This window comes from Felis catus, chromosome B4, assembly GCF_018350175.1.
Source record: "Felis catus isolate Fca126 chromosome B4, F.catus_Fca126_mat1.0, whole genome shotgun sequence".
NCBI classification, from domain to species: Eukaryota; Metazoa; Chordata; class Mammalia; order Carnivora; family Felidae; genus Felis; species Felis catus.
In genome coordinates this window covers 820,112-844,777 of record NC_058374.1, presented here as the reverse complement: position 1 = coordinate 844,777, position 24,666 = coordinate 820,112, and the positions used below count along the sequence as shown (strand labels likewise).

At 50.5% G+C, this 24,666-nt stretch overlaps 1 protein-coding gene across 15 annotated transcripts in view; it reads left to right on the top strand.

The window, feature by feature from the left end:
* Positions 1–24,666, top strand: part of DIP2C (disco interacting protein 2 homolog C) — a 412,960-nt gene that overhangs the window by 290,181 nt on the left and 98,113 nt on the right. For all 15 annotated transcript variants that reach the window (XM_023256257.2, XM_023256255.2, XM_023256259.2 and 12 more), the window contains 7 exons: positions 11,383–11,506; positions 11,802–11,911; positions 12,025–12,127; positions 13,886–13,950; positions 15,370–15,463; positions 15,561–15,680; positions 16,866–16,980. In XM_023256257.2, the coding sequence (XP_023112025.1) occupies positions 11,383–11,506; positions 11,802–11,911; positions 12,025–12,127; positions 13,886–13,950; positions 15,370–15,463; positions 15,561–15,680; positions 16,866–16,980 (731 nt within the window). The remainder of the gene's footprint in view (positions 1–11,382; positions 11,507–11,801; positions 11,912–12,024; positions 12,128–13,885; positions 13,951–15,369; positions 15,464–15,560; positions 15,681–16,865; positions 16,981–24,666) is intronic.

Here is a 24,666-nt window from a genome sequence, read left to right as displayed (position 1 = left end):
GCCCTAATTTTTGCAACTGTAACCAGGAGACACCTCCAGACATCCTGGTCTGGAGGCCAGCAGGATTTAGGACTGTGGTCCCACAAACTGTATGTATACACATACTTTAAAAGCTGCTGCCTGACGGCCTCGCTGCCAGTCAGCCTGTAACTAGTGCTCAGTGGGATTCCTCCCTTTGGAACTCGGACAGGTCTCGGCACACCCTTAACAGGGGGAACATATCTGGAGTACATTTGGCTGCGTAGACAATCAGAGGGGTTCAGGAGACAACCAAGGGCAAGGCTGAACGAGGAGATTCATTACTTACACAGCCCACTCCTTCCAGACTGGGAGAGGTACCTGCTGCACTTAATACAGAGAGGCCAACAAAACGAGCAGACAGACGAACGTGTTCCAGAAGAAAGAACAAGATAGAACCTTAATGAACAGAGATAAATACTTTACCTAATTAGGAGTTCAAAGTAATGGTTATGAGGAAGCTCACAGAACTCAGGAGAAGGAAGGATGAACACACAACTTCAACGGGGAGATGGAAAATAGGGAATACCACTTAGGTCAAGCCACTTAAGATACAGTAAAGTGGGGCGCCTGGTGGCTTAGCCGGTTGAGTGTCCAACTTCAGCTCAGGTCATGATCTCACGGTTTCTGTGTTGGAGCCCTGTGTCGGGCATGTGCTGACAGCTCAGAGCCTGGAGCCTGCTTGACATTCTGTGTCTCCCTCTCTCTCTGCCCCTCCCCTACTTGTGTGTTTTCTCTGTGTGTGTGTGTGTGTCTCTTTCTCTCTCAAAAAATAAACATTACAAATTTTTTTAATTAAAAGATAGAAAAGAATACAGTAATGGAACTGAAGAATGCCCTGTGAAGTTCCCACTAGAAAAAAACAGAAGGAAGCAGCAGCCATCAAGAAGACAGGACAATAGACCTCACACAGAGCAGCAAAAAGAAACCAGGAAAAATTTAAGATAGCTTGAGGGACCTGTAGGACAGCATCAGTCAGAACAGCGTTCACAATATGTGTGTCACAGAAAAGAAAGAGAGAAAGGAACAGAAAACGTTCCTAACCTTGGGAGAGAAACCGACATCCAGGTCCGTGGAGCCTGGAGAGCTGTAAGTAAGATGAATCCAAGGAGTTCACACCAAGACATGTTATAATTAAAATGTCAGAGGCTAACGAGAGAATCTTAAGAGCAGCAGGAGAAAAACAACTTGTTCCATACAAGGAAACAGCTAAGATGGTCAGCACATTTTCAGCAGAAACCTTGCAGCCCAGAAGGGAGCGGCAGGATATATTCAAAGTACTGAAAAGAAAACCTACAACCAAGAATACTCTGCCCAGCAAGGGCCGTCATTCAGAATTGAAGGAGGGATAGTTTTCCAGACAAGCAAACCGTAAAGGAGCTCATTGCCACTAAACAGGCCGTGGGAGAAATGTTACAGTGAGAGGGCCTTGATTAGTAGCAAAATACGAGAGAGCATAAATCTCATTGGTAAAGGTAAATGTACAGTAAAGGTAATGGATTAATTACTTACTAAACTAGAAGGAAGGTTAAAAAGACAAAAGTAGTAAAAATCAGGAAAACTGTGATACTTAGTTACGGGATACACAACATGAAAAGATACAAATGTAACATCAAAACATTAATTGTGGGGAGGGCAGGTAAAAACTCAAGAGTTTTAGAGTATGTTCAAACTTAATATATAAATACACACACACACACACACACACACACACACAAGATTAAACGTGTGTGTGTGTATAGGCTGTTATGTGTGAGTCTTATGGTGACCAAAAAGCAAATACCTCTAATACACAAAATACAAAGGGAAAGAAATCTAAGTGTAATACTAAAGAAAGTCATCAAACCACAAAAAAGCGAAGAAGAGAGGAACAGAGAGGCCCAACTAAAAGAAAAACCAGAAAACAATTACCAAAATGGCAATAAGTACATACTTATCAATAATTACTTTAAATGTAAAAGAACTAAATTCTCTGATCAAGAGACACAGAGTGGGCTAATGGGAAAAAACAAAAACAATTGATCTGTCTACAAGAGGCTCCATTCAGATGTAAGGACGCACACAGAGGAAAGTGAGGGGTTGCAGAAAGATACTCCACAGAAGCAGGGACGTAAAGGAAGATGAGTAGCTGTAGTTCTATCAGACAAAACACACTTTAAACCAAAGACTGTAATAAGAGACAAAGAAGGGGAGATACTTAATGATGAAAGGATCAGTCCACTGAGAAGACACAGCATTTGTAGACATTTATGTACCCAATATGGAAGCACCTAAATCTGTGAAGCAAATATTAACAGACCTAAAGGGAGACATGCAATTCAGTAGTAGTAGGGACGTCAATACCCCACTGACATCAGCAGACTTAATTTATACTGAACACTCCATCCATAAGCAATAGAATACACATTCTTCTCAAGGGCATTTCCAGTGTTCTCCAGGATAGATCACATGTTAGGCCACAAAACAAGTCTCAATAAATCAAAGAAGGCTGAAATTCTATCAAGCATCTTTTCTGACCCATAATGGTATGAAAGTAGAAGTCAGTTACAGGGAGAAAACTGGAAATTTCACAGATATGTGGATTTTATGCAGCATGCTTCTGAACAACCAGTAGGTCAATGAAGAAATCAAAGGAAGAGTCAAGAAACAGCTTGAGACTAACTTAAACGGTAGCAGAACATATGAAACCTTCAAAGCTCAGCAGAAGTGGTTCTAAAAAGAAAGGTCACAGCAATACAGGCCTACCTCAGTCCATCAGAAAAATCTCTAATGTGAAACTTTCAGGAACTAGAAAAAAAAAGCAAATGAAGCCCAGTTAGTAGAAGGAAGTAGCAACAATCATTGTGGGAATACATGATATAGAGACTAAAAAGAATATAGAAAAACAAAATCAGTGACACCATGAAGCTGATTCTTTCAAAAGATAAACAAAATTCATACACCCTTAGCTAGACTCAGCAAGCAAACAAGAGAACAGGACTCAAATATAATCAGAAATGAAACAGAAGTTATAACTGATGCCACAGAAAAAGGGTTAGGGGATACCACCATGAATAACTATATGCCAACAAATTGGACTCCTAGAATTGGATAAATTCCATAAGTGTACACTCTTCCAAGGCTGAATCATGAAGAAGTAGAAAATCTGAATACGGGTTAGTAGTAAGTAGATTGACTCAGTTATCAAAAACCTCCAGTAAACAGAAGTCCAGGATCATCAGATGGCTTCACTGGTGAATTCTGCCAAACATTCAGAAAGATTTAATACCTCTCCTTCTCAAACTCTTCCAAAAAATTGAGAGCAGAGGAAACTTTCAAATTCATTTTTACAAGATCAGTGTTGCCCTGATACCAACACCAGGCAAGGATACCATAAGAGAATAAGATTACAGGCCACATATCCTTGATGAACATAGATGCAAAAATTCTCAACAAAATATTAGCAAACAGAGCTCAATAACATGTTAAAAGGATCATATTCCATAAGTTAGTGGGATTTATTTCAGTGATGCACAAATGGACCAACATTTGTGAATCAATCAATGTGATATACCACACCAACAAAATGAAAGATAATCATATGATCATAGACACAGAAAAAGCACTAGCAAAATTCGACATTCTTTTTTTTAAAGTTTTTATTTAAATTCCTGTTAACATATAGTGTAATGTCAATTTCAGGTGTACAGTGTAGTGATTCAACACTTCATACGACACCCAGTGCTCATCACAACAAGCTCACTCCTTAATCCCCATCACGTTTCCCCCACTCCCCCACCTACCTCCCCCCTGATAACACCATCAATGTGTCCTCTGTAATTGAGAGTCTCAGTCTTGGTTTGCCCTGACAAGACCCCCCTCTTTTTTTCCCTTTGTTTTATTTCTTCAATTCCACGTAGGAGTGAAATCATATGGTATTGTGTTTTTCTGGCTTCACTTGGCATAATGATCTCTGGCCCTATCCATGCCATTGAAAATGGCAAGTTTCATTCTTATGACTAATTTTCCATTGCATATATATACCCCATCTTCTTTATCATCCATCAGTTGATGGACACTTGGGCTGTTTCCATAGTTTGGCTATTGTAGATAATGCTGCTGTAAACATAGGGGTGCATGTATCCCTTTGAATTAGTATTTTTGTATTTTGGGGGGTAAATACCCAGTAGTGCGATTGCTGCATCATAGGGTAGTTCTGTTTTTAGCTTTGAGACTTCCATAGCTTTAGCTTTTAACTTCCACACTGTTTTCCAGAGCGGCTACACCAGTTTGCATTCCCACTAACAGTGCAAGAAGGTTTCTCTTTCTCTACATCCTTGCCAACACCTGTTGTTTCTTGTGTTGTTGATTTCAGCCATTCTGACAGGTGTGAGGTGGTATCTCATTGTAGTTTTGATTTGCATTCCCCTGATGACAAGTGATGTTGAGCATCTTTTCTTGTGTCTGTTGGCATCTGGATGTCATCTTTGCAGAGATGTCTGTTCGTCAACATTCATTTTTTGAATAAAGAAAGGTAGCAAAGTGAGTATAAAGGGAATGTACTTCGACATAATAAAGGCCATATATGACAAGCCCACAGCTAACCTTTCATTCAGTTGTGAAAAGCTGTAAGTTTTTCTTCTAAGATCAACCCATTCTTGCCATTTCTATTCAACATAGTATTGGAAGTCCTGGGCATAGCAGTTAGGCAAGAAAAAGATGTAAAATGGCATTCAATTACTAAGGAAGAAGTAAAACTATCTCTATTTGAGGATGACATGATTTTATATATAGAAAACAATAAAGACTCCCCCCCCCAAAACTCTTAGAACTTTTTAGTGAATTGAGTAAAGTTGCAGGATAGAAAATCAGCATATAAAAATTGGTTGCATTTCTATACACTAACGGTGAACTATCAGAGAAATTAAGAAAACAATCTCATTTATAGTTACATCAAAAAGAACAACATATCTGGGAATAAATTTAACCAAGGAAGTGGAAATACTCTGAAAATTTTAAGACCTTGGTGAATGAAATCGATGAAGACACACACACAGTGTACGGAAGGACATTCCATACTTAGGAATTGAGAGAAGTAATATTGTTAAAATATCTGTATTACCTAAAGCAATCTACAGTATTCAGCACAATCCCTATTAAAATTCCAATGGCACTCAATCTAACTGTTCACAGAAATAGAAAAAACATTCCAAAAATTTGTATGGAACTACAGGAGAACCCAAATGGCCAAAACAATCTTGAGTAACAAGGGCAAAGCTGGGGACACCTGGCTTCCTGATCTCAAGCTCTATTACAAAGCTTTAGTAATTAAAACAGTATGGACACGTAGGTCAGTGTAATAAAATAGCCCAGAAATAAACCCACACATACATGGTCAATTTAGGACAGAAGATCCAAGAATACATGACAGGGAAAGGACAGTCTCTTCAATAAATGATGTTGGGGAAGTTGGACAGCTATGAGCCAAAGAATGAAACTAGACTCTCATCTTACCCCATACACAAAAATTAACTCAAAATGGGTTAAAGACTTGAATGTAAGACCTGAAACCATAAAACTTCTAGAAGAAAACATAGGCAGTAAGTTCCTTGACATCAGTCTCATAATGATTTTTTGGATTTGACACCAAAAGCAAAGGCAACAGAAGCAAAAACACACAAGTGGGACCACATCAAACTAAAAATCTTGTGCACAGCAGAGGAAACCATCCACCGTCAACCTACAGAATGGAAGAAAATACTTGTACATTGTGTATCTGATAAGGGATTAATATCGAACATACGTGAAGAATTCATACCACTTAATAGCAAGAGAATCCGATTAAAAAAAAAGGGAGAAGATCTAAATAGACATTTTTCCAGAGGAGACACACACGCACACACACACAGGCACAAAGATGCTCAACATCACTAATCATCATAGAAATAGAAACCAAAACCACAATGAGGTCTCACCTCATACCTATTAAAATGGCTAATATCAAAAAGACAAGAAATAGCAAGTAATAGCAACTACGAAAGTGCCTCAAAAAATTAAAAATAGTATTACCTTCTGATCCAGCAGTTACACTAGGTATTTTTCTAAACAAAGGTATAAGCGCTAATTCAAAAAGATACATACACCGAATATTCATTGCAACATTATTTATAATCAGATATGGGAACAACCCAAGTGTCCATCAATGGATGAATGGATTAAGAAGAGATTATATGTGTATACCAACAGAATATTACTCAACCGTAAAAAAGAATGAAATCTTGCCATTTACGACGACATGAAGGGACCCTGAAGGTATTATGCTAAGTGAAGTAAGTCAGAGAAAGACAAACACCATGTGATTTCTCTTAAATATGGAATCTAAGAAAACAAATGGACAACCAGAACTTAAACACAACAGACGGTGGATGCCAGTGGTGGTGGTTGTGGGGTGGGTGAAATGGCTGAAGGGAGTGAAGAAGTACAAACTTCCGGTAATAAAGAAGTCATGGGGGTATAATCACAATGGTGACTACATTCAGCGATACTTCACGCACATTTGAAAGTTGCCAAGAGAGTAAATCTTAAAAGTTCTCAACTTTTTTTGTGTATTGGTAATTTTGCAGTATATACAAATATTGAATCATCATATTATACACCTAAAACTGCTGGAATGTTATATGTCAATTATATCTGAACCTTTTGAAAAAAGAACACTGAGCCTAGTGATCTGTCAATAACTAAGTGTTTGAATATCTCATTTCTCAGTGTCCTTACACTAGAAATCTGGATAAATTAGAGGGTTTTGATTTTATTTTGGGGGATGTTGGTTGTTGCTTACGTTTTGGTGTTTGGACGTGATTGAGTCCCATGTTCACTATGATTTGTCAGATGTAATTCCAAATCTTGCTCTCACAGTGTATTCGAAAATAAGAAACATAGGTTGTACATACCCCACATGTCGGTGTCAGGTTTTTTGTCCAAGGCTTACTTGCAAGTGCTTGCTGCCAGCGTTCCAGGCTCCACCCACGAGTCCTATGATACTCCCAATGGAGAAATGTGGAAGAGTTTGGGGACTGAGTGAATGGATAGCCACGTTCTTCTAAGCGATTCTTTGGCACTGTGGTAAATTCCACTACGGTTCACCTGCAAGCCTACTCGGGGCATATGACGCTCCTCCTTCAATCGATATTAAATTCAGTGGGTTGAGGTCTTTTGGAAATGCAAAGGGCTGGTTACCTGACTTCAAGGCTCAAAGCCCTCGGAGTTCTGTCGTCAATAGTGTCAAAACGATAATCTGGAAGAATTTGTAGGTTGCTGTTCGTACAGAGACTGGTTCTTAGCACTGCAATAACCAGACGGTTATCTCTGTGATGTTCTCATGTGATCAGTTGCTATTATTTATGTGCTTCTCATCACATAGAGGGTTTAGATTTTTCTACTTAAGTCTATAGCCTGATGTCTCCCAAAGCAGAGCTGGTTTTGCAGAGGAAAATCATGTGAACAAAGAGACACGTGCCTCTGCCCTTTGGGTCACGTGACAATACAAGCACGTCATTTCAAATACTGCTGATGCAAACGTGTGCCACCGTATAACATTTCTTAATACACGCTTGGATGTATATTAAATGAATAAACATTCTTCATTTAAATAACGAGGTTAAGTATCCTTTGGATGTTTGACAGGCACGTAAGCGGTTCACTTTAATTGTACTGGAAACCTTCCTAACTGTGTGAGTATTAGGTTACTGCAGTAATAATCAACGGGAGGGGAGATGTCATTAGGTGTGTTCTATCCTAGGCCCTGGGGCCCAACCATCCCCTTTGAGGCAGAGAGCTCTTAGTGGCAAGTCTGGTGTTTCGGCAAGGGTCCGTGCAGGTGTGAGCACCCACAAGCGAGCTCTGCTGGTACAGGCGCGGGCAGGGGAGTACAGTCTCACCTGTGCCGTGTTGGCCCTGCTGGGACTGGGCTGCCTACTGTCTTGGGCATCTAGGCTGCGACCTGCCAGGTGGTGTGCCCTCACCTCCCCAGCCCACGGAGACCCTCGGGTTATCGGCCTGAACCAGGGGACCAGAAGGCACTTGTCAGAAGAAGATGCTGGGTTCCTCCGTCCATAGAGCATTTTCTGCTGGGAAACAGGACCAGGAGATGACTTTGTCTCAGTGAAGCCAGAAGCTGCATGCCAGGCCTCGGGCTCTGAGCTCAGAACATGACATTCGTGCCTTGGAAGACTTTTCTTAGTTTTGAACAGAAGACCACATTGGTCCTTTGTGGGTCAGCATGGGGTAAGGTGTGCACGGAAGCGTAGGTGACGGAGTCGCACACTTCCTCTGCCAGTTCTGTGCCGCTGGGTTTGCCACAAAGGGCCTAATGAGAGCCGTTTTCTAAATCCTGAATGTTGTTTGATGGGCTGAACAATTTAGTGTCCTGTGTGTTTCTTCACTCTCCCTCCTAGTTCTTGGGTGGGAGGAGAAAGCTCCCCTTTCTGTGAGGGGTTTGCAGTAGGAAGGGCTGGAGTTCCTGGATGATTTGGCCAGGGGGTGTGGGGGAGCCAGAGGGGAGCCTCCAGGGGCCTCCTGAGATGGGCCTGGCAGGGTCGCAGCAGAGCTAGGACAGCCTGGCGCTGTCACCCTCCTGAGGCGGCTGCGCTTCGGTTCATGCCGGCTGTGCGCAGGGAGGCTCTGTCGGCCCGCGAGCAGGCCCAGCCCACAGTCCCCCTCTGCCGACACGGGCTGCGCCTCAGGCATGCAAATCTTACAGGAGAGTGGCAGGCTGTTAGGAGGGGCCAAACTGTGCGTGTTCCAAAGTACCACGGGACCGGAGACACAACGGCCCGTGGACCACGGGCATCAGCAGCACCGTGCGTGTGTGAGACGCCTTTGCGCTTCTGTCCTGCTCCACCTGCTGAGAGCCAAGGAGCTGCTCAGCTGGCACAGGACAAACTTGGATAAACACAAGCCTCGTGGTGAGGGGCCCCAGACGCAGAGTGAGTTCACGAAAGGGACTTTTCTGTGAGCCGTCCTCGCATTTGTTACACCCTTCTGTGTGTGAGATTGCTGCTTCCTGCCTGGGAGGCTGGGGCGGAGCAGACCCTGGTTGGGACGTGTCCAGCCTGGCCTGGTGGGTGCTCCAGGGGTCGTCGGAGAGACCGGGAGGCTTCCCACGAGGCGACGTAACGTGGCACCTCTCTGTTGCAAGAGGGTTGGAGGTGGCAGGCTGAAGTCAGGTGCGGTCTGGCTTTTCTTGACGAGCCAGAAAGAATCGTCGTCAGGATTTTGTGACCGGGGAGGTGGTCACCGACTGCCCTGACAGCACAGCTCTCGAGAGGGTGGAGCCCCAACCGAACCGAGGAGGAACCACGGGCCGGGCGTGTGGGCCTTCCCTGGGAAGGTGCACACGGAGCGCCGAGTCGGGGACAGAGTGCACAGGCTTCATTCAGTCTCCCTGAGACGGGACGGCAGCTTCCCGAAGCCAGCGGCAGGTCGGGCCGCCTGGAGGCGGCTCTTTCCGCAGGCTGGGCGGGAGGCCCCATGTAGAGACGGGGCCCGGGGAGGACCGTGGCTCTGACGTGGTGTTGAGAGTGTGTCCACCCGCTCTGGGCTCTGGGGTGAAGCACGTTCAGCTTCAGCGTGTGAAGGAGACACACAGGCTTCTTCGGGAGCAGGCGATGGGGTCTCGTCTGCGCCGCTGGGGTTGGGTGGGCAGAGCTGTTTCTGCACAGCTGCCTGGCGCTCCAAGTAGGAATTTTCCAGATGAGGAGGACAGAAGCCCCTTGGAGGTGAGGTCTGAATTTGGGGCTGAACTGTGGCATTCTGTCCATTACTCTTCTCATCTGCTGTCCCCTGCTGCTGCCTTATGTCAGCTGTCTCATGTGTGTGAATGTGTCACTTTGAACATCAGTCTCGAGCAGGTTGTAGAAAGGGCGCAGGGACAGTGTCTGCCGGGAAAACCGAGATGGGTTGCGAGCCCTTGGCACGGCCGCGGGCCCTGGCAGGTCCCAGCCCACAGACCCGTGCTCACTCTCCCGAGCTGTTGGCTCATGTGGCTCTGAGGTAGCGAATTCCTGCTCACAAAGAAATGCCTCCCTGCCACCAGACGTGACCTCAGAACTTGTCTCGATGTTTGGCTACATGACCTCCAAATTCACATTGGAGTGAGTATTAAAAACTCCACTTGAAAAAGCATTGCTTGAGGGAAAAGTACCGTGAGGGTCCTGAAACGGGAACATCCCTGTCCGTCGGGCGCCAGCCCCCTGCTCGCCTCTCTGCGCTGCATGGGGTATCGGGAGGTTGGCGGTGCGATTCCGAGTGAGGAGACCTGGATTTCACCGTAGGGTTAAACTATGACCCAGTTGCTTGACAGGCTCGTTTGAAGACATCCGTGCTGCTGATTTTACCCACTGGAGACCCCATCGCCACACGCTTTCTTAGTGAGGCGTACGTGGGCGGAGCGACCGGAAGGCAGGGCTGGTCTGCCCACAAGCTTGCTGGGTTGTCAGCGGGTTCAGGAAGAGCCCGGTGGGAACAAACCAGGGTGGCCGGTTCACCGTGTTGTGATGTTTCAGTTGTAGGAATGTCCGCTCCTTGTCGGCTTTCGTTTTATTTTCTAAATCCTGGCTGGTGTGACTGGGGGGGTGAAGAAAGCCGGTTGAGCAGACCTGCTGCGGGCAGCCAGATGTGGTCAGCAACAAAACCACAGGTTGGCGGCCCCTGGATCGCCTCTCCGAGGGAAGCTCCATCCCGTGGGGTCCGCGGGATGCCGTGCTCCTAAGTCAGTGCTGGTCATTTGGGGCTTCCGGTGCTCTGGCCCGCCAGCATCCAAGTCCTGCAGCAGGCGCCTGTCCGGCTGTGTCCTTGGTCACAGACGTACTCCGGGCGCACAAGGGTGGCAGGCCTTTTGGTTGGGAACGGGCGTCTAGTTCGCCCACAGTGGACGTCAACAGACACCGCAGGGCCCTGTGCTGTGAGTAAAGTCAGGCTCTGTGTCACGGAGGAAGACGAACCCTTTCTGCTCTCCATGACGGTTACGTTCTGTGGTCATAGTCTTAGGGAACTGGAGGGAGACCTAGCAGCAGCTGTTTAAGGGACCCACTATGTGCCAGGCGCACACTGAGCACTGTCCATGCTCCTCCAGTTTATTCCTTGCAGCAGACCCACTCGAGGGCTCTGCTCTCACCCCATGGCACAGGTGAGGAAACTGAGGCTGAGTGACCTCGCCATCCCGTTCGAGGTCACACAGCAGCAAGTGGCAACCGGGGCTGTGATCCCAGTTCTGCAGAGTCCGGGGAGGTTCCCTCCCTCCCAGAACCCAGGGACAAGGCCACGTCTTGCCAGGAGGGTACCCGTCCTTCCCGGCTTTGTGACTTCTGTGTCTGTCGCCTCTCCCAGGACGCAGGGAGCCAGCAGATCGGGTTCTTGCTTGGAAGCTGTGGAGTCACTGTGGCCTTGACGAGCGACGCCTGCCACAAAGGGCTGCCGAAAAGCCCAACCGGGGAGATCCCCCAGTTCAAAGGTAAGCCACAGCCAGGAGCCTAGCTGGGGGTCTGGCTCTTCACTCAGGAAGGTCCTGCGTCTCCCCTGGACATGCTCTTCTGCACACGGAACGCGATACGCCTGCTGTTGTCAGCCTGCCGTGTGGCGTGGTTTACCCGGCAGCGTGCGTGCTGTTGACGTTGTCTGAGGCTTGAGGAAGCACTGGCGATCCCCCCTGGCTCGTGTCACATGGGCCACAGGAAGGGGGAACGACGTGGCAAGCCTGGTTTCTGGGTAGTACGCCTCTCAGAGGGGTCTGTTTGTTTGTTTGCAAGGTTGGCCAAAGCTGCTGTGGTTTGTCACAGAGTCGAAGCATCTCTCCAAGCCCCCTCGAGATTGGTTCCCACACATCAAAGATGCGAACAACGATACCGCGTACATAGAGGTGAGTTGCAGCGCTGCCCACGGGCATCGAGCAGTTGGGCCGACCTTGGCCTGACTGGGGCAGCCGCGTTGTCCTCTCTGTACCCCTCTCTGCACGTCCCCATCTCATTTCAGTATAAGACCTGCAAGGACGGAAGCGTGCTCGGGGTGACCGTGACCAGGATCGCGCTGCTGACCCACTGCCAGGCCCTCACGCAGGCATGCGGCTACACGGAAGGTATGGGCAGGGCCCTGACCCAAGACTGCGTCCCTGGGAGGCTCGTGTCAGCTGTGGAGGGACTGAGTCACTCCCCCTGGTAACGGAAGGAGTGATGTCAGGTTTGCACGGAGCTCGGCAGGCGGTGCCTTCTTGTTGCCCTCACTGTGCAGGGAGAGAGAGCTCTGGTGTCTCATCTCTCCAGGATGTGGGTCCTGACGGGATCAGACCCGCCCCATGACCTCACTGAACCCTCATGACCTTGGCAGAAGCCGTATTTCCAATGGCAGCCATGCCGGTGTGCGGGCTTCCACCCGTGCACTCAGAGGGCACGGCTCAAGCTGTAGCAGATAGTTAATTCTGTGGGTGTTCATGCCTGGGTGCAAGTTAGGGTCTCTGGGATCTTCAGAAAAAGCCCATGTTCAGCCCACCCCTAGCAGCTCAGGGAGAATCTCTGATGGGGATTCTGCGAGCTTCTCAGGGTGGGCAGCAGCTGCCGAGGGTGTGGTTTTTATGACGCACACTCTGTCTCCCGAACAGGACGGTCCTGGAGGCCAGGAGGTAGGTGACCAGAGGTAACCATGGCCACGGTGCTGGCTGGGGCTCATAAAAGGCAGGGTCCGCCCAGGTAACCAGCTACCCCCTGGCTGGGGCTTCTGTGACCAAGGCCCTGCCCTAGGGACTTGGACGTGAGCGCAGCCCTGGGGCTGGTGCCTGAGGAAGCTGGTGGTGGCATCTGCACTGCCCTGGGGGTTGGATGCTCCTCTCCTTCTCTGTCCCCAATGCCACTGGCAACGTCCCTCTGAAAAAACAATTCATTTGCGTCCTGGGGATGTTCTGGCTCACGTTTGGTCCCTAAACTAGTTTCCAAGGTACTTTCACCTTGAGACACGTGACTGCTAATCGTTTCTCACAGCCTCAGGACTCGTATTCCTTGTTCTGCTTTCTTGAATGTCCAGGGCTGTCGCTTTCACGGGTGCCAGAGAAAACAAACACACACACACACACACACACACACACACACACACACACACACACACACACACACACACACTGGCTCCTTATTTCTAAAGTGAAAATACTCGTGGGACGTGGAACAGAGGCTGTTTCCTTCACGCGGGGACGCCTGCCTTCTCTGTGAAGTGGGGTCAGGTGCACGATACCAAAGTTCTGGCGAGCAGCACAAGGACAGCGTACGGACCTAAGAGGAGGCGTCAGGAAATGCCCGGTGTCAAGTGTGGCTTCAGAAAAGTTTTTCCACGAGCTTCCACATGCCACCGTGGCCCTTGTTTTCAACTATGTATCGTTAGCAGCCTTTCTTCCCGCTTCACGAGGTGTCCCCCATAAACCTTGAACACTGTTCCGTCACCGTCCTTCCAAATCCCGTGCCTCCTTTATGACCCCAGCCACCCTGAGGCTTCTAGTGATGTGATGCCCTGTGTTTGCTGGAAAGTACTTCCCTTTCCTGGGGGATCCCGTGATGGAAATGAAAAGAATCTTTAAAAAGTTACAGGCAGGGAGGGGCAGTAAGGACATAAATAGAAGGAATAAAATGTTTTAAGTGGCTTGTGAAGCCGTCGCTGTTAACTGATGTGTCAGGAGGCTAGAAACACTTTTCCAGGTGGGCAGCGTTTTTAAATGGGTTTGCAGGCTGCAGGATGTCTGCAGAGGTACTGGGAACCATGTTTCCAAGGTCCTGTACTGCCCCTGACATGATGTTGGATTTTCTTTGCCCTTTGGGCTGTGCTACATGAAAATCTTCCATTTTTATTTGTTCAGCGGAAACCATAGTGAACGTGTTGGATTTCAAGAAGGACGTTGGGCTCTGGCATGGCATCCTAACAGTAAGTGTGACCCTTCCCCTGTCCCCCCCCGGGCCACAGCCAGAATTAGGGTCTGTACACATGGCCACTCGCCCAAGCCCCTCTCGCACTGGGGAGAAAAGCTGTTATTGCTGGAAGCTTTAAGCTGTCCGCTAATGCGACTTCCCAAGCCCAGGAAGCCTGCGGGAGTCAGCCACTCACGGGAGTCACACCCCCCCCCCCCCGCCCCACCATATAGAGGTGCAGCTGTTGAGGAAACAGGGTATCTCTCTGCCCCCTTCTGGAATCACGACTGCGATGATGTTAGTCACATCTCCCGTCTGGGTCACTTTTCCTTTGCATTGGTTTCACTCTGACACTGTTGTTCTTTTTCCTTTCTGTGAGTCAGTGCTTGTGAATATTTTGCAAACCTGCCTGGTTATGCCACAGGGGAAGCGCTTTACAGGTCCCCCTTGTGCTGACAGTTCCACTCCCGTCATAAAGAAATGCGTGCCGCCTCCTTGTGGGTGCTGCCTGGCCAGGGCGGGCAGTTCAGAGCTGCAGGCACTTTGATGGAGACCCAGCCTGGTTATCTAAGGTCTGCACAGCCCTTGCAGGTGTGCATAGCTTAACTGCTGGAGCATCGCTGTGTCGGTTTCATAGGTGGTGATCTTTACTCCCCTGTTTGTAAGTTCCTTATGCTAAGCTTCATCTTTTCTGAGGTAGAAAACTCTAGGGGCTTTTGCACGAGTGATAGGATATGAGTAGACGAAGTGTGATTTGTCGCCTCTTGGTGAGGGCACGTGAGCAGCACATGGACCGGAGGGTGGGGGCTCCGTGCCTTCCCTGTGGTTGGTCTCTGCCTCTGGGTCCCGGGAGGTGCCAGCCTGGAGAAGCCAGGCTGCCCGTGTGCGCTCGCGAGGCGAGCAGGTATCGCGGGGAGAGCGCGGGCTGCCTCACCCCAGCCGATGCCAGTCCTGCCTTCTGCGGCTCTGTGCCCGCAGGCCCGTCGCCTGCCCCCAGGACCTCCTGAACCACAGGGTTCCTGCCTGTCAAGTGGGGTGATGGTCCTGTGTGGTGTCGTGAGCACTCAGTCCACCTCCCTGCCCGATGGTCGCGGCAGCCGCCTGGGGGCTGTTGCCGTTCAAGCTCCTCTTTGATGCTGTTGCTCTGCAGTAGTCTTGTCGGTGCTGTCCCCAGCTGCTCGCCGTTGCTTTGGATCAGCAGTTTCTGAGTCTCTATTTCACTGCCACCTCCTAGAGCAAGGCCTGGCTCCTGCTGGATGCACACGCTCCTGCCTGGCATCTTCTGTGTGGCCAGTGGTGCCCTTGGCCCCCAGCGTGGAGCAGGGAGCAAGCCCGTGATGGGGGCCCGGGCCTGTCGCGTCCCCGCGCGAAGCCTGGTGGGGCGGGGTGCCTGTCCTGCTAGTGTGTCAGCAGTCACCTGGTGCGTTGTTTCCAGAGCGTCATGAACATGATGCACGTGATCAGCATCCCATACGCGCTGATGAAGGTGAACCCGCTGTCGTGGATTCAGAAGGTCTGCCAGTACAAAGGTAGGCACCCAGAGGCCTCGGCGCCCCGGTTCCCTCCTTCAAACAGCTCCTGGTCTGACTGTGTGCATATTGACCCCTTCCTCTACTGTCCCCACAGCAAAGGTGGCTTGTGTCAAATCCAGGGACATGCACTGGGCGTTAGTAGCACACAGAGATCAGAGAGACATCAACCTCTCTTCTCTCCGGATGCTGATCGTGGCTGATGGTGCAAATCCCTGTAAGTGACCTACCTGCTGCGTGGGCGGGCGGGCGGGAGAGAGCCTCATCCCCTTCGGTCTGTTTCTGCGCTTTGCTTCTCCTTTTCCGGCCATTACTGTGGTTAGGAAGCGGTGTCAAACTCACGACCTCACAGTGTGACTGTCTGAAGCCTGAAGGCACCACGACGGGTGGCGGGTAGGGGACCAGGAGTGCCTGGCTCCCGTCCGGGGCTTGAGTACTGCTGTTGCCATTTCCTGATTCTGTGGAAGAAACCCTAACCTTCTGATTTCAGTCCTTCTCCTCCTCTTGCTGAAAACGGTGCCTAAATCTTGAGTGTATGAGGATTGAAATAAGTCGTCCCTGCGTGTATTTCCTTGAGTGATGCTGCGTGCTCAAGAAATATTAACTATTATTGGTTTATGGTCTTTAGTAATTTTATTGGTCAAGAAATTAATCTGTCATTTTAAGGGAATTTCATTATAAAATTTTACGGGAAAAACCGCCCAGGTAAAGTGAATTAGGAGTCCCACAGAATGCCGTAAACACACCTCGGGAAATACTGCCCTGGGTTGGAAGAGAACCCAGCTGGCTTGTTGTTTGTGAGGGGGCATGTGAGCCAGAAGCAGGGTGAGTGAACGAGGCATTTGTTTCTGACCGTTGTTGACATTTGTCAGTTAAAGCAGAACACGTGATGTGTACACACGGACTCCCACCCACGTGATTCGGTGTTAGTTGTGTACATGGTTCTTCCGTTTCCCCCGTGGCTCCATGGCTTGTGGGCCGCTCTCGCGCATGGCTGCTCTCAGGCAGCAGTCGTGGAGGAAGGCAGTAGTTTGCCGATAGGCGCCTGGCGGTTACTCCCGCGCTCCCGTATCTCTCCGGTGGGGTTAACACGGGAGAGTTGTCTTCACTTGGCTTAGATATGGTCCTCTTGCGAACACGCATGTCAAAAATGGGGGAACAGGCCTCAGGGAAGGTATGCAGGCTCATCGGCGGAAGTTACACTTTTAAATCCTTGAGCTCAGTCGGCCCGAGGGGATCATCTCTCGGGGTGACATAAGTACTAAGCGGTATTGAGTGAAGTGTGTTCCCGCACCGCCTGCCTCACACCCTCACTCGAGGAGCACTCGCGTCTGGCTGGTTTGGCTGGTTTTAGTCAGTCCCGAGCTTCCGCTGGCTGACTGTGGTCCCCTTTCACCTGCAGGGTCTATCTCCTCCTGCGACGCGTTCCTCAACGTCTTCCAAAGTAAAGGCCTGCGCCAGGAGGTCATCTGTCCTTGTGCCAGCTCCCCAGAGGCTCTCACCGTCGCCATCCGGAGGTACAGCTGGGCCCCTGCAGCGGCGCCTGCGTGGTGCCACCGCGTGGGGGGAGGGCAGGACCCGTGCCGTTTGCGGCCAGCTTTGCTTCCCTGCGTGTGCCGGAACGGATTCTTCCGGATCCATTAGCCTGGGGAGTGACTGCGTGAGGCCCGTCTGGAGGTACAGCGAGCAGTGACGTCCCGTCCTTGGGGGTCACCCACATTTCCATGTGCCCGCGTCTGGCCTGGTGTTACGCGGGGGTGGGCTGCATCGATGCTGGGTGGGGTGAGGTGTTCACGGCAGGGCTGGGCCTGCTGACGTGCAGCTTCCACGAGGTCCTGGCTTTCTGAGCTCTCGCGCTGTGGTGGCACGTCCGAGGCTTTCGGGTCTGTGTGTGGACACGGGGCCTGCGTCACTCATGCTCTTGGTCGTTCATCAGTCAGTCGGCCTCACCGCCTGCTCCGGTGCTGGGCACACTCGTGGGGGTGGCGTGGATACGGGTGCATAAAGCCAATCCCACCCAAGCTGAGAAGTGCAGGAAGGGCCTGTTTGATCGTCATCCGTCAACTGCCATCCTCACAGTGTGGGAAAGGAATATTCGCATCGCCTGCGTGCTTGCAGCTTGGGACCCGACTTGGTATCTTTGCCTTCCATCGCTAACGAGGTTTTATCTCGCGTCACACAAATGTGCTCCGTCACAAGAATGGACGACACAGCTTTCAGCACACAAAAGCATGTGATTTCTGCCCTCATTACTGAAAGGTTTGGGTCCCCAAAAATACTCAGTGGAAGAGTGTAAGTAATATAACTTCTGACGGTTTTACTTGTTAGTTAACGTAAAGTCAATCCCACTGCCTAACAGGTTGAGAAATCGAAAACCTTTAAAGTATCAGAACAAAGTTTTAATTTTGATTGAAGCAGAAATTAGAAGTCTGTCGCTCATTTTAAAATTGATGAGGGAATATGGCGCCACTAACCAGGATCCAGTTTCCAATTTTTAGAAGGTGTCACTGTTCTAATAGGAGGCGCTCCACATATAATCTCCCGCTATTCGTGTCTGGCCTTGGACAGAATCCTGGAGGCTTTGGGAGCAGGTTGGATACCACAGTGCTCTCCCGAGATCAGTATTAAACCAGGTCCAGTTTGAGCCTGAGTGTAGACGCTAGGGAGACACCCCCGGGAGACACAGCCAGGGTCTGGCCACGGGGTCCTGGGCAAGTTCCTTATCTCCAGGGCCTTAGTTTTCTCCACCAATGAGTTGAGGGGCTTAGACTCAGGACTCTTAATTTCCTCTGGCCTTGAAGTGTTAAGATTGTGCAGTTGTGTGACGTAGCACCATTGCCACAGATAATTCATAAGATAAGTAATGATTCTGACACATAGAAGATCCAGTTGTTAGCATCAGATGATTTGTGTATTTCCTAGAAGCTTTCTGTGTACATTGGGATATGTAGAGTGGATTATGCCAGACTTGATGGCAGAGGGAGGGAGGGTCAGTGAAGGATTTTTTTTTAAAGTATAAACACACACACACACATATATACATATATATGTATGTATATGTATATGTGTGTGTGTGTATACGTGTGTATATATATATATGTATGTATGTATGTATACACATACATTTATTTATTTCATTTTTGAGAGAGAGTATGAGCGGGGAGGGGCAGAGAGGAGACACAGAATCCGAAGCAGGCTCCAGGTTCTGAGCCGTCAGCACAGAGCTTGATGCGGGGCTCAAGCCCACAAATTGTGAGATCATGACCTGAGCAGAAACCGGAGGCTTAACCGAGTGAGCCACCCAGGCGCCCCATCAGCTAAGGAGTTTTCATTGTTTCTCTAAAAATGCTTAAAAATCTTCAAGAAGATTAAAACTTTAATACCCCAAACAGACAAATTAAGGGGTTGCTCTTTCCTGGGGTTGTGCTGAACGGCCTCTGCTGCAGTTCCCCTGTGGTCAGTGCCTCAGACATCCCCAGGCACCCCTGCGTGCCCCCTGCGCCTCCCCCATGCGCTTTTCCGTGAGCCTCCCCCAGCTCCCCATGCCCCACACGTGCCCCAGGCCTCCCCATTTGCCTCCCCAGGCCCCCTATGCCCTGCCTTACGCCACACACCACCACACATTGCCCCGTGTGCCTCCCTGCCCCCCCCCCCATGCGCCCACGCCTCCCCCCATGCATCCCCACGCCTCCCCCCATGCATCCCCACGCATCCCCTGCACAGACCTGCCTTGGCTGAGTCCACACCATCGTCGAGGGCTGGGAATGGCAGCGTTAGAGGCTCTCGTCCTTCTCTGCCCTGCGGCTGGCAGATGCCACACCTCTGTGAGACCGTGGGCTGGTCAGCTCCTGCTCGGAGCAGGCGGGAGTGTGGTTATACTTACAGAGACTTGATTCCATCTGCCTTGCTTTGAACTGAGCTGGCATCTCTTTGCAGACCCACCGGCTTCTCTCGCACCCAACCACGACCCTGGCCACCACTCTCACACCTTCGAGGTCTGCTGTTTCCAAAATTACCAGAAGAAAATCAAGGGACTGGGATAGGGCAGAGGATACAGGTGACCAGGGCTCCTTGTGAGCCCTCTGTCCTGTAGCCCACCATAGCTGGAGACGGCTGTCATGTGGGCAGGGGTCAGGGTGGCAGGCTGGCAGAAAGATTGTCACCAGAAAGGCTCAGGACCATCCGCCTGCCCCCTGCACCACCTGTCCTCACTCCACGTTGTCACAAGTGAAGCTGACTTAGCAGAAATGACACATGAGGTTACCACCTCGGCCAAATATCTGCCATGCTCTCCTCACAAAATCTTCCGTAGCTCATATCAGTTCAGCTTATTATGTTATTGAGCATCCTCAATAGTCCAAAGGGTTAAAACGGAAAAGGTTTGTGACTGGCTTCAGCAAATGTCAGTTTCTAATCCCAAACTGGTTTTACTGCGAACATTTCCTAATCCTCAAGAGCGGTATCTGTTCACTTCACTTGCACTGTTTGTGGGCACTGGTCCTCCTTGGGCTCTTAGCTCAGCAGGTGTCCATGGGTGCCTGTCCCCCCGGCACAGTGCTGTGCTGGACACAGAGCTAGGAGCAAAGTGGGGCCCGCGTGGGCCTCGGAGGGCACACCACCCACGTGAGGCAGTGAGAGGATTTGCCCTGATGCTGCCATTGAGTGAGGGGAATAGAGCGCGAGTCCTTGAGTCTCACACGGGCCGTTCTGAGGCGTCGCTGGCGCACGGCCGCACCTGCTCGCGTGGGGCGGGCACCGGCAGAGCTGCTGGTTAATGGAAGCCGGCAGGGCTACGGGGCCCGGAGTATGCACTCTGCCCTCTACTGGAAAGGCAGCGGATGAGCTGTGTCCGCCTGTGCTCCCAGCTTGCGGGGCTGGCCCGTGGTTCTGGTGCGTGGGAAGGCTCACTCTGTCCTCAGACACCGTTGGCCATCTTCCTCCCAGAGAGACCCAAGCTCTCCAGCCACCCCCTGTCGCTGTCTTAAGCACTTGAATCACCAGGAGCGCATGTTAGCCGCTCGCTGGTGCTGGGATGAGTGGCAGGCACCACTCGGACCTGCTTAGCACGGAAACAGCTCCCTTGATGCCTCACAGGGTCAGTGGCGGCTCACGTGTCTGCCTCTGGTGGCAGCAGCAGCGTGGCTCCAGAGGAGCAGACTCCCGAGGGAGGCGACGGCCAGGCCTGACGTCTTCTGTGTCACCCTGTCCTTGCTGAAGCTGTGAGGTTTAAATGTTTCTGCTTGTTTTGTCTTGAAGCTTCCGGGCTGTCTGTCTCAGAATAAAGATGTGAGCCCTGTGCTCAGCTTGCACTGTTGACCACCGTTTGAACGTGTTGGGATGGCCCGGGTATCTCCCGAGGCTTCTCGGAAGACGGTCCCTTGGCCTGTGGCCTCATGGTCACGCTTGGTGACAGATAGTGAAGTGTGACCCCTCCATTTTGCTTCTGCATCAAACAGGGAAAAACGTTTAGTTGGAATTCTAATAACATACTTGATCATCAACTTAACAGTTGTAGCCAAATAAAGATAATTTTGGGGAAGATCCTTGTAAGGTATCTGAAAGCAGAGGGTTCTTAAAGATCATCGTGTGATCCATTGGAGGTGCTCCTGGGCCCCATAAATGCCTCTGCACTGTTACTGCCTTCGTTCTCAGATTTCACGTTCTTCAGTGTCTTGGACCAAAACTGAAGTAGGAGGATGTTTCTGAAATTCAGATGAAAATCCCCGCCAGCACACCTGACACGAAGCAGGCTGCAGGTGATGTTAAAAATCGTGTTGCAGTTTTTAAAACCCATCGTTTTGGGTAGCACTGTGGTCTTGGCTGAGTGGTTTCCTGTCCCAAGACGTCCTGGGTCCTGGAGAAACGCAGCCTCCGATTGCACACTTCTGCCTGGAGCGGCTTGGGAAGACAGCCCTCTGCTTGGTCATGATGAGCAGCGGTGAGGGATCCTGATGTCTAGCCCCACGTGCTGAGACGCCGCATGGTGGGCAGTGCTCCCGGGTGCTTCCCTGCCCTTTGTTTCGGGTTTGATGAGACTTGAAATCACAAACTGTGTCCCCGCTGTACCATCTGGGAGGGAATCTGGGTCCTGTGGACGAGGTTCAAGCTGCATTTCGAGACTGGGTAGCTTGGCAGGTGTCTGCCAGGCGTGTGCTGTGCTGTCACCCACCTCACGTTGTCTGCCCGGAACTGTGTAGATCTGGGAGAGCACTTTTTAAGTGTCATTGTGATCTCATGGCCACGCTAGGTGGCAGAAAAGGCAGATTTTTACACTGACCGTCCACTTGCGTCGCTGTAGACCTGTTCACCTCTGAGACGCTCAGTTTCTCCCACCTGTAGAGGAAGCAGATGCGACTAGCCGTGTCTGCTAACGCGCACACCCCAGACCCTGAGCCCCGGCCCACACCGGCTACGTCCCAAGGTGAGTCAGCGCCCTGCTCATCAGCCGCGGCCTGGCAACTCGCGGTCACGGAGCTTTCCCCTCGCACCAGCCCGCTGCTGTAGCTTCTCTATGAAATTTTAGGTTAAATCCGGGACTGTGCAGAGACCAGACATGACTCCATTCTTCTTGGTATGGGAAGGAAGGAGGCAGAGCGGAAATGACTTTCAGTACCAGCATCGTCCAGCCCCAAGGTGTGCTCCACTTACCGTTCAGAGGAGGCCGTGTAAACACCCTGAATCCCCTGCGCCTCCCACCCCCCTGCCTCCCCTGGCCCCACTCCGTGGCAGCTTGTGTGCAGGGGTGCACAGGCCAGACTCGCCCCACCCTGCGCACAGCCCAGCCATGGCCTCCTTGCCCTTTCCCCACCTGCAAGCACAGGGGCTGGGTCCAGCCCGTCCCTGCTGGCCTCACTGGGGGCCTGTCCTGACCGTGGTCCTCCAGACTTGCTGCCCTCCCTTCTTCATGTTCGCTACCGCCCCGTGTGCCGTGTGATTTCCTGGTGTGTCCATCATTGATTGTGTCCTGGCCTTGTGTGTAGTTTACAAATAAGCAAGTGGAACAAGTGAAACAAAAACGTTGAGTATGTGACCCGAGACGCAAAGGTCCTTCCCGTGCACATCCCGCTGACCACCCTGTGCGACTCACCAAAAGCAGACGCCATGAAGAGCCGGGGCTTTGCCCAGGTGTCTGTGCAGACGAGCCCACACACGTGTGCAGGAAGGTTTCTAGCTTGTGTTCTGATGAGTGGAGTCGCGTGTGGTGTTATGTCTGCTGGTTTGTGTTTTCATGTGACGATCCAGCTGCTGTTTGGTGTCACTTCCGGGTCCACCCAGAGAACAGCAGCAGGAAGGCCGTGCGTCCTTCCTGCTTTCCGTGGGCGGCCCTTCAAGGTCGGTCCCGTGATAGGCTGAGGCAGGAGGACACGCCCTCGGGGGTGAGGTCTTGAGCAGCAGCTGCGCGTGTCCCCAGTGATGTGCTAATGCAGGGTGGAGAGGGCAAGCTTAGGACCCCAGAGTGCGGGCGGGAGGCCTGCCTCCCACCAGAACTTGGGGAGCGCGGCACAGGATTTAAGTCGCGTGCAAAGCTGTATAAGGTCAGGAGTTGATGAGAACAGAGATGGCCATCGCCCTGCCCAGCTCTGAGGAAGAACCCCTGCGGCCCTCCCAGGGCCCCCACCCTGTTGGCTGGGACGTCTCCTCAGACATCACAGTCCTGTGATGGGCATCCGCTCCCAGGCCCACAGACAAGTCTGGGGACAGGAACAGATAGGAACACGAGCCACGACTGCAGTGTGCTAAATGGAATTGGGAATAACGGCGCCATCAAAATTAAGTCGGCCTCAGGGCACACCCACACGTTCCATGCTACCTTTCCTTGCTCCTCAGTCTGGTCACCAGGATCTTTCACGTGACTGTGAGGCTCGCGACGCATATGGAAGCTGTTACACGCCAGTGGTCACATAGAAGAAGCCTTCGTAACCAGCTACCACGTGCCTCACATGGATGGTCACCAGCCATCGCATCAACCCCGCATGGATGGTCACTGGTTACGCTGTTCTTTGGTTGACCTAGAATATTTAAGTCATTTTCAAACAGATATGACAGAAATGCCAGTCACTTGCATTTTGTGAACATGCTCCTTTCTGTGAATGGAAGGGAAAACTCCCCATTCCTAGTGTTGCACGTGAACAACTGTGCAGAGGTGGTAACAAATCTTGCTTTTGGAGAGTGAGTCTGTGCACTTAACTCCAAGCACACTGGAGACTGGAGGGGATTTTCCACACATAAAAGGTCAGAAACTGGGTTACTGAGTAAAAATGTCTTTATCCATTCTATTCAAGCCGTTCTGCGTGGGGATCCAGGATGGCTAATGGATGCTCTTGTGGGTCCAGAGTGAGGACAAAATGCACACATTATTTTTTTCCTTCTTGAAGTTTTTTTTAATATTTATTTTTGAGAGAGAGAGACAGGGCACAAGTGGGGGAGGGGCAGAGAGAGAGGGAGACACAGAATCCGAAGCAGATTCCAGGCTCTGAGCTGTCAGCACAGAACCCAACATGGGGCTTGAACCCACGAACCATGAGATCGTGACCTGGGCTGAAGTCGGACACTCAACCGACTGAGCCACCCAGGCACCCCAAAATGCACCCATTCTTAGACACTTCATGAATTCTAGTGTGGGATGTGTTATGTCCTCACATTTTGCTCCTCCCCATATGATAATTATAAAGAAAAAAGTGTTTGGCTGCTAGGCCACCCCATTTTGGAAAGAAAGGCCTGCCCCAAAGGGGACTGGTTTCCCCTCGTTGAAATGGGTTTGAGATCTGACCACCTTCTTTCTTCTCTTGTCTAAGCTGCTCTGTCCTATGCTTAATAATCTTCTAGGGACAGGTGCTCTGCCCTCATAATGAAAAAGAGATTGAACTTCCAGGAAACTGCCTAGAGCAGCTAATGGCTCTCTTGGCTTTTAGTCCATTTAACTAAGAAATGATGCCCAGTTCCTGTGTGTGGTCAGCAGTGAAGGTGAAATTGGAGGTGCGTTCCGTGGCTCACAACTTGTAGGACTTCAGGCCCTTTCTGGAAGGTCTATCAGTCTGTGGTTCTCTTCTGTAAGAAGCATCCATGAATTAGCCAGCAGAGTAGCCATGGCAAAGCTGCCAGACCCCCATGGGTTTGGGCTGTGAGGGCCAGCCGTGCACACTGGTCGGCTTCTCTGGCTGCTCTGAGTTTGCCTGTCCAGAGCAGAAAGCCCGGCCTCACGG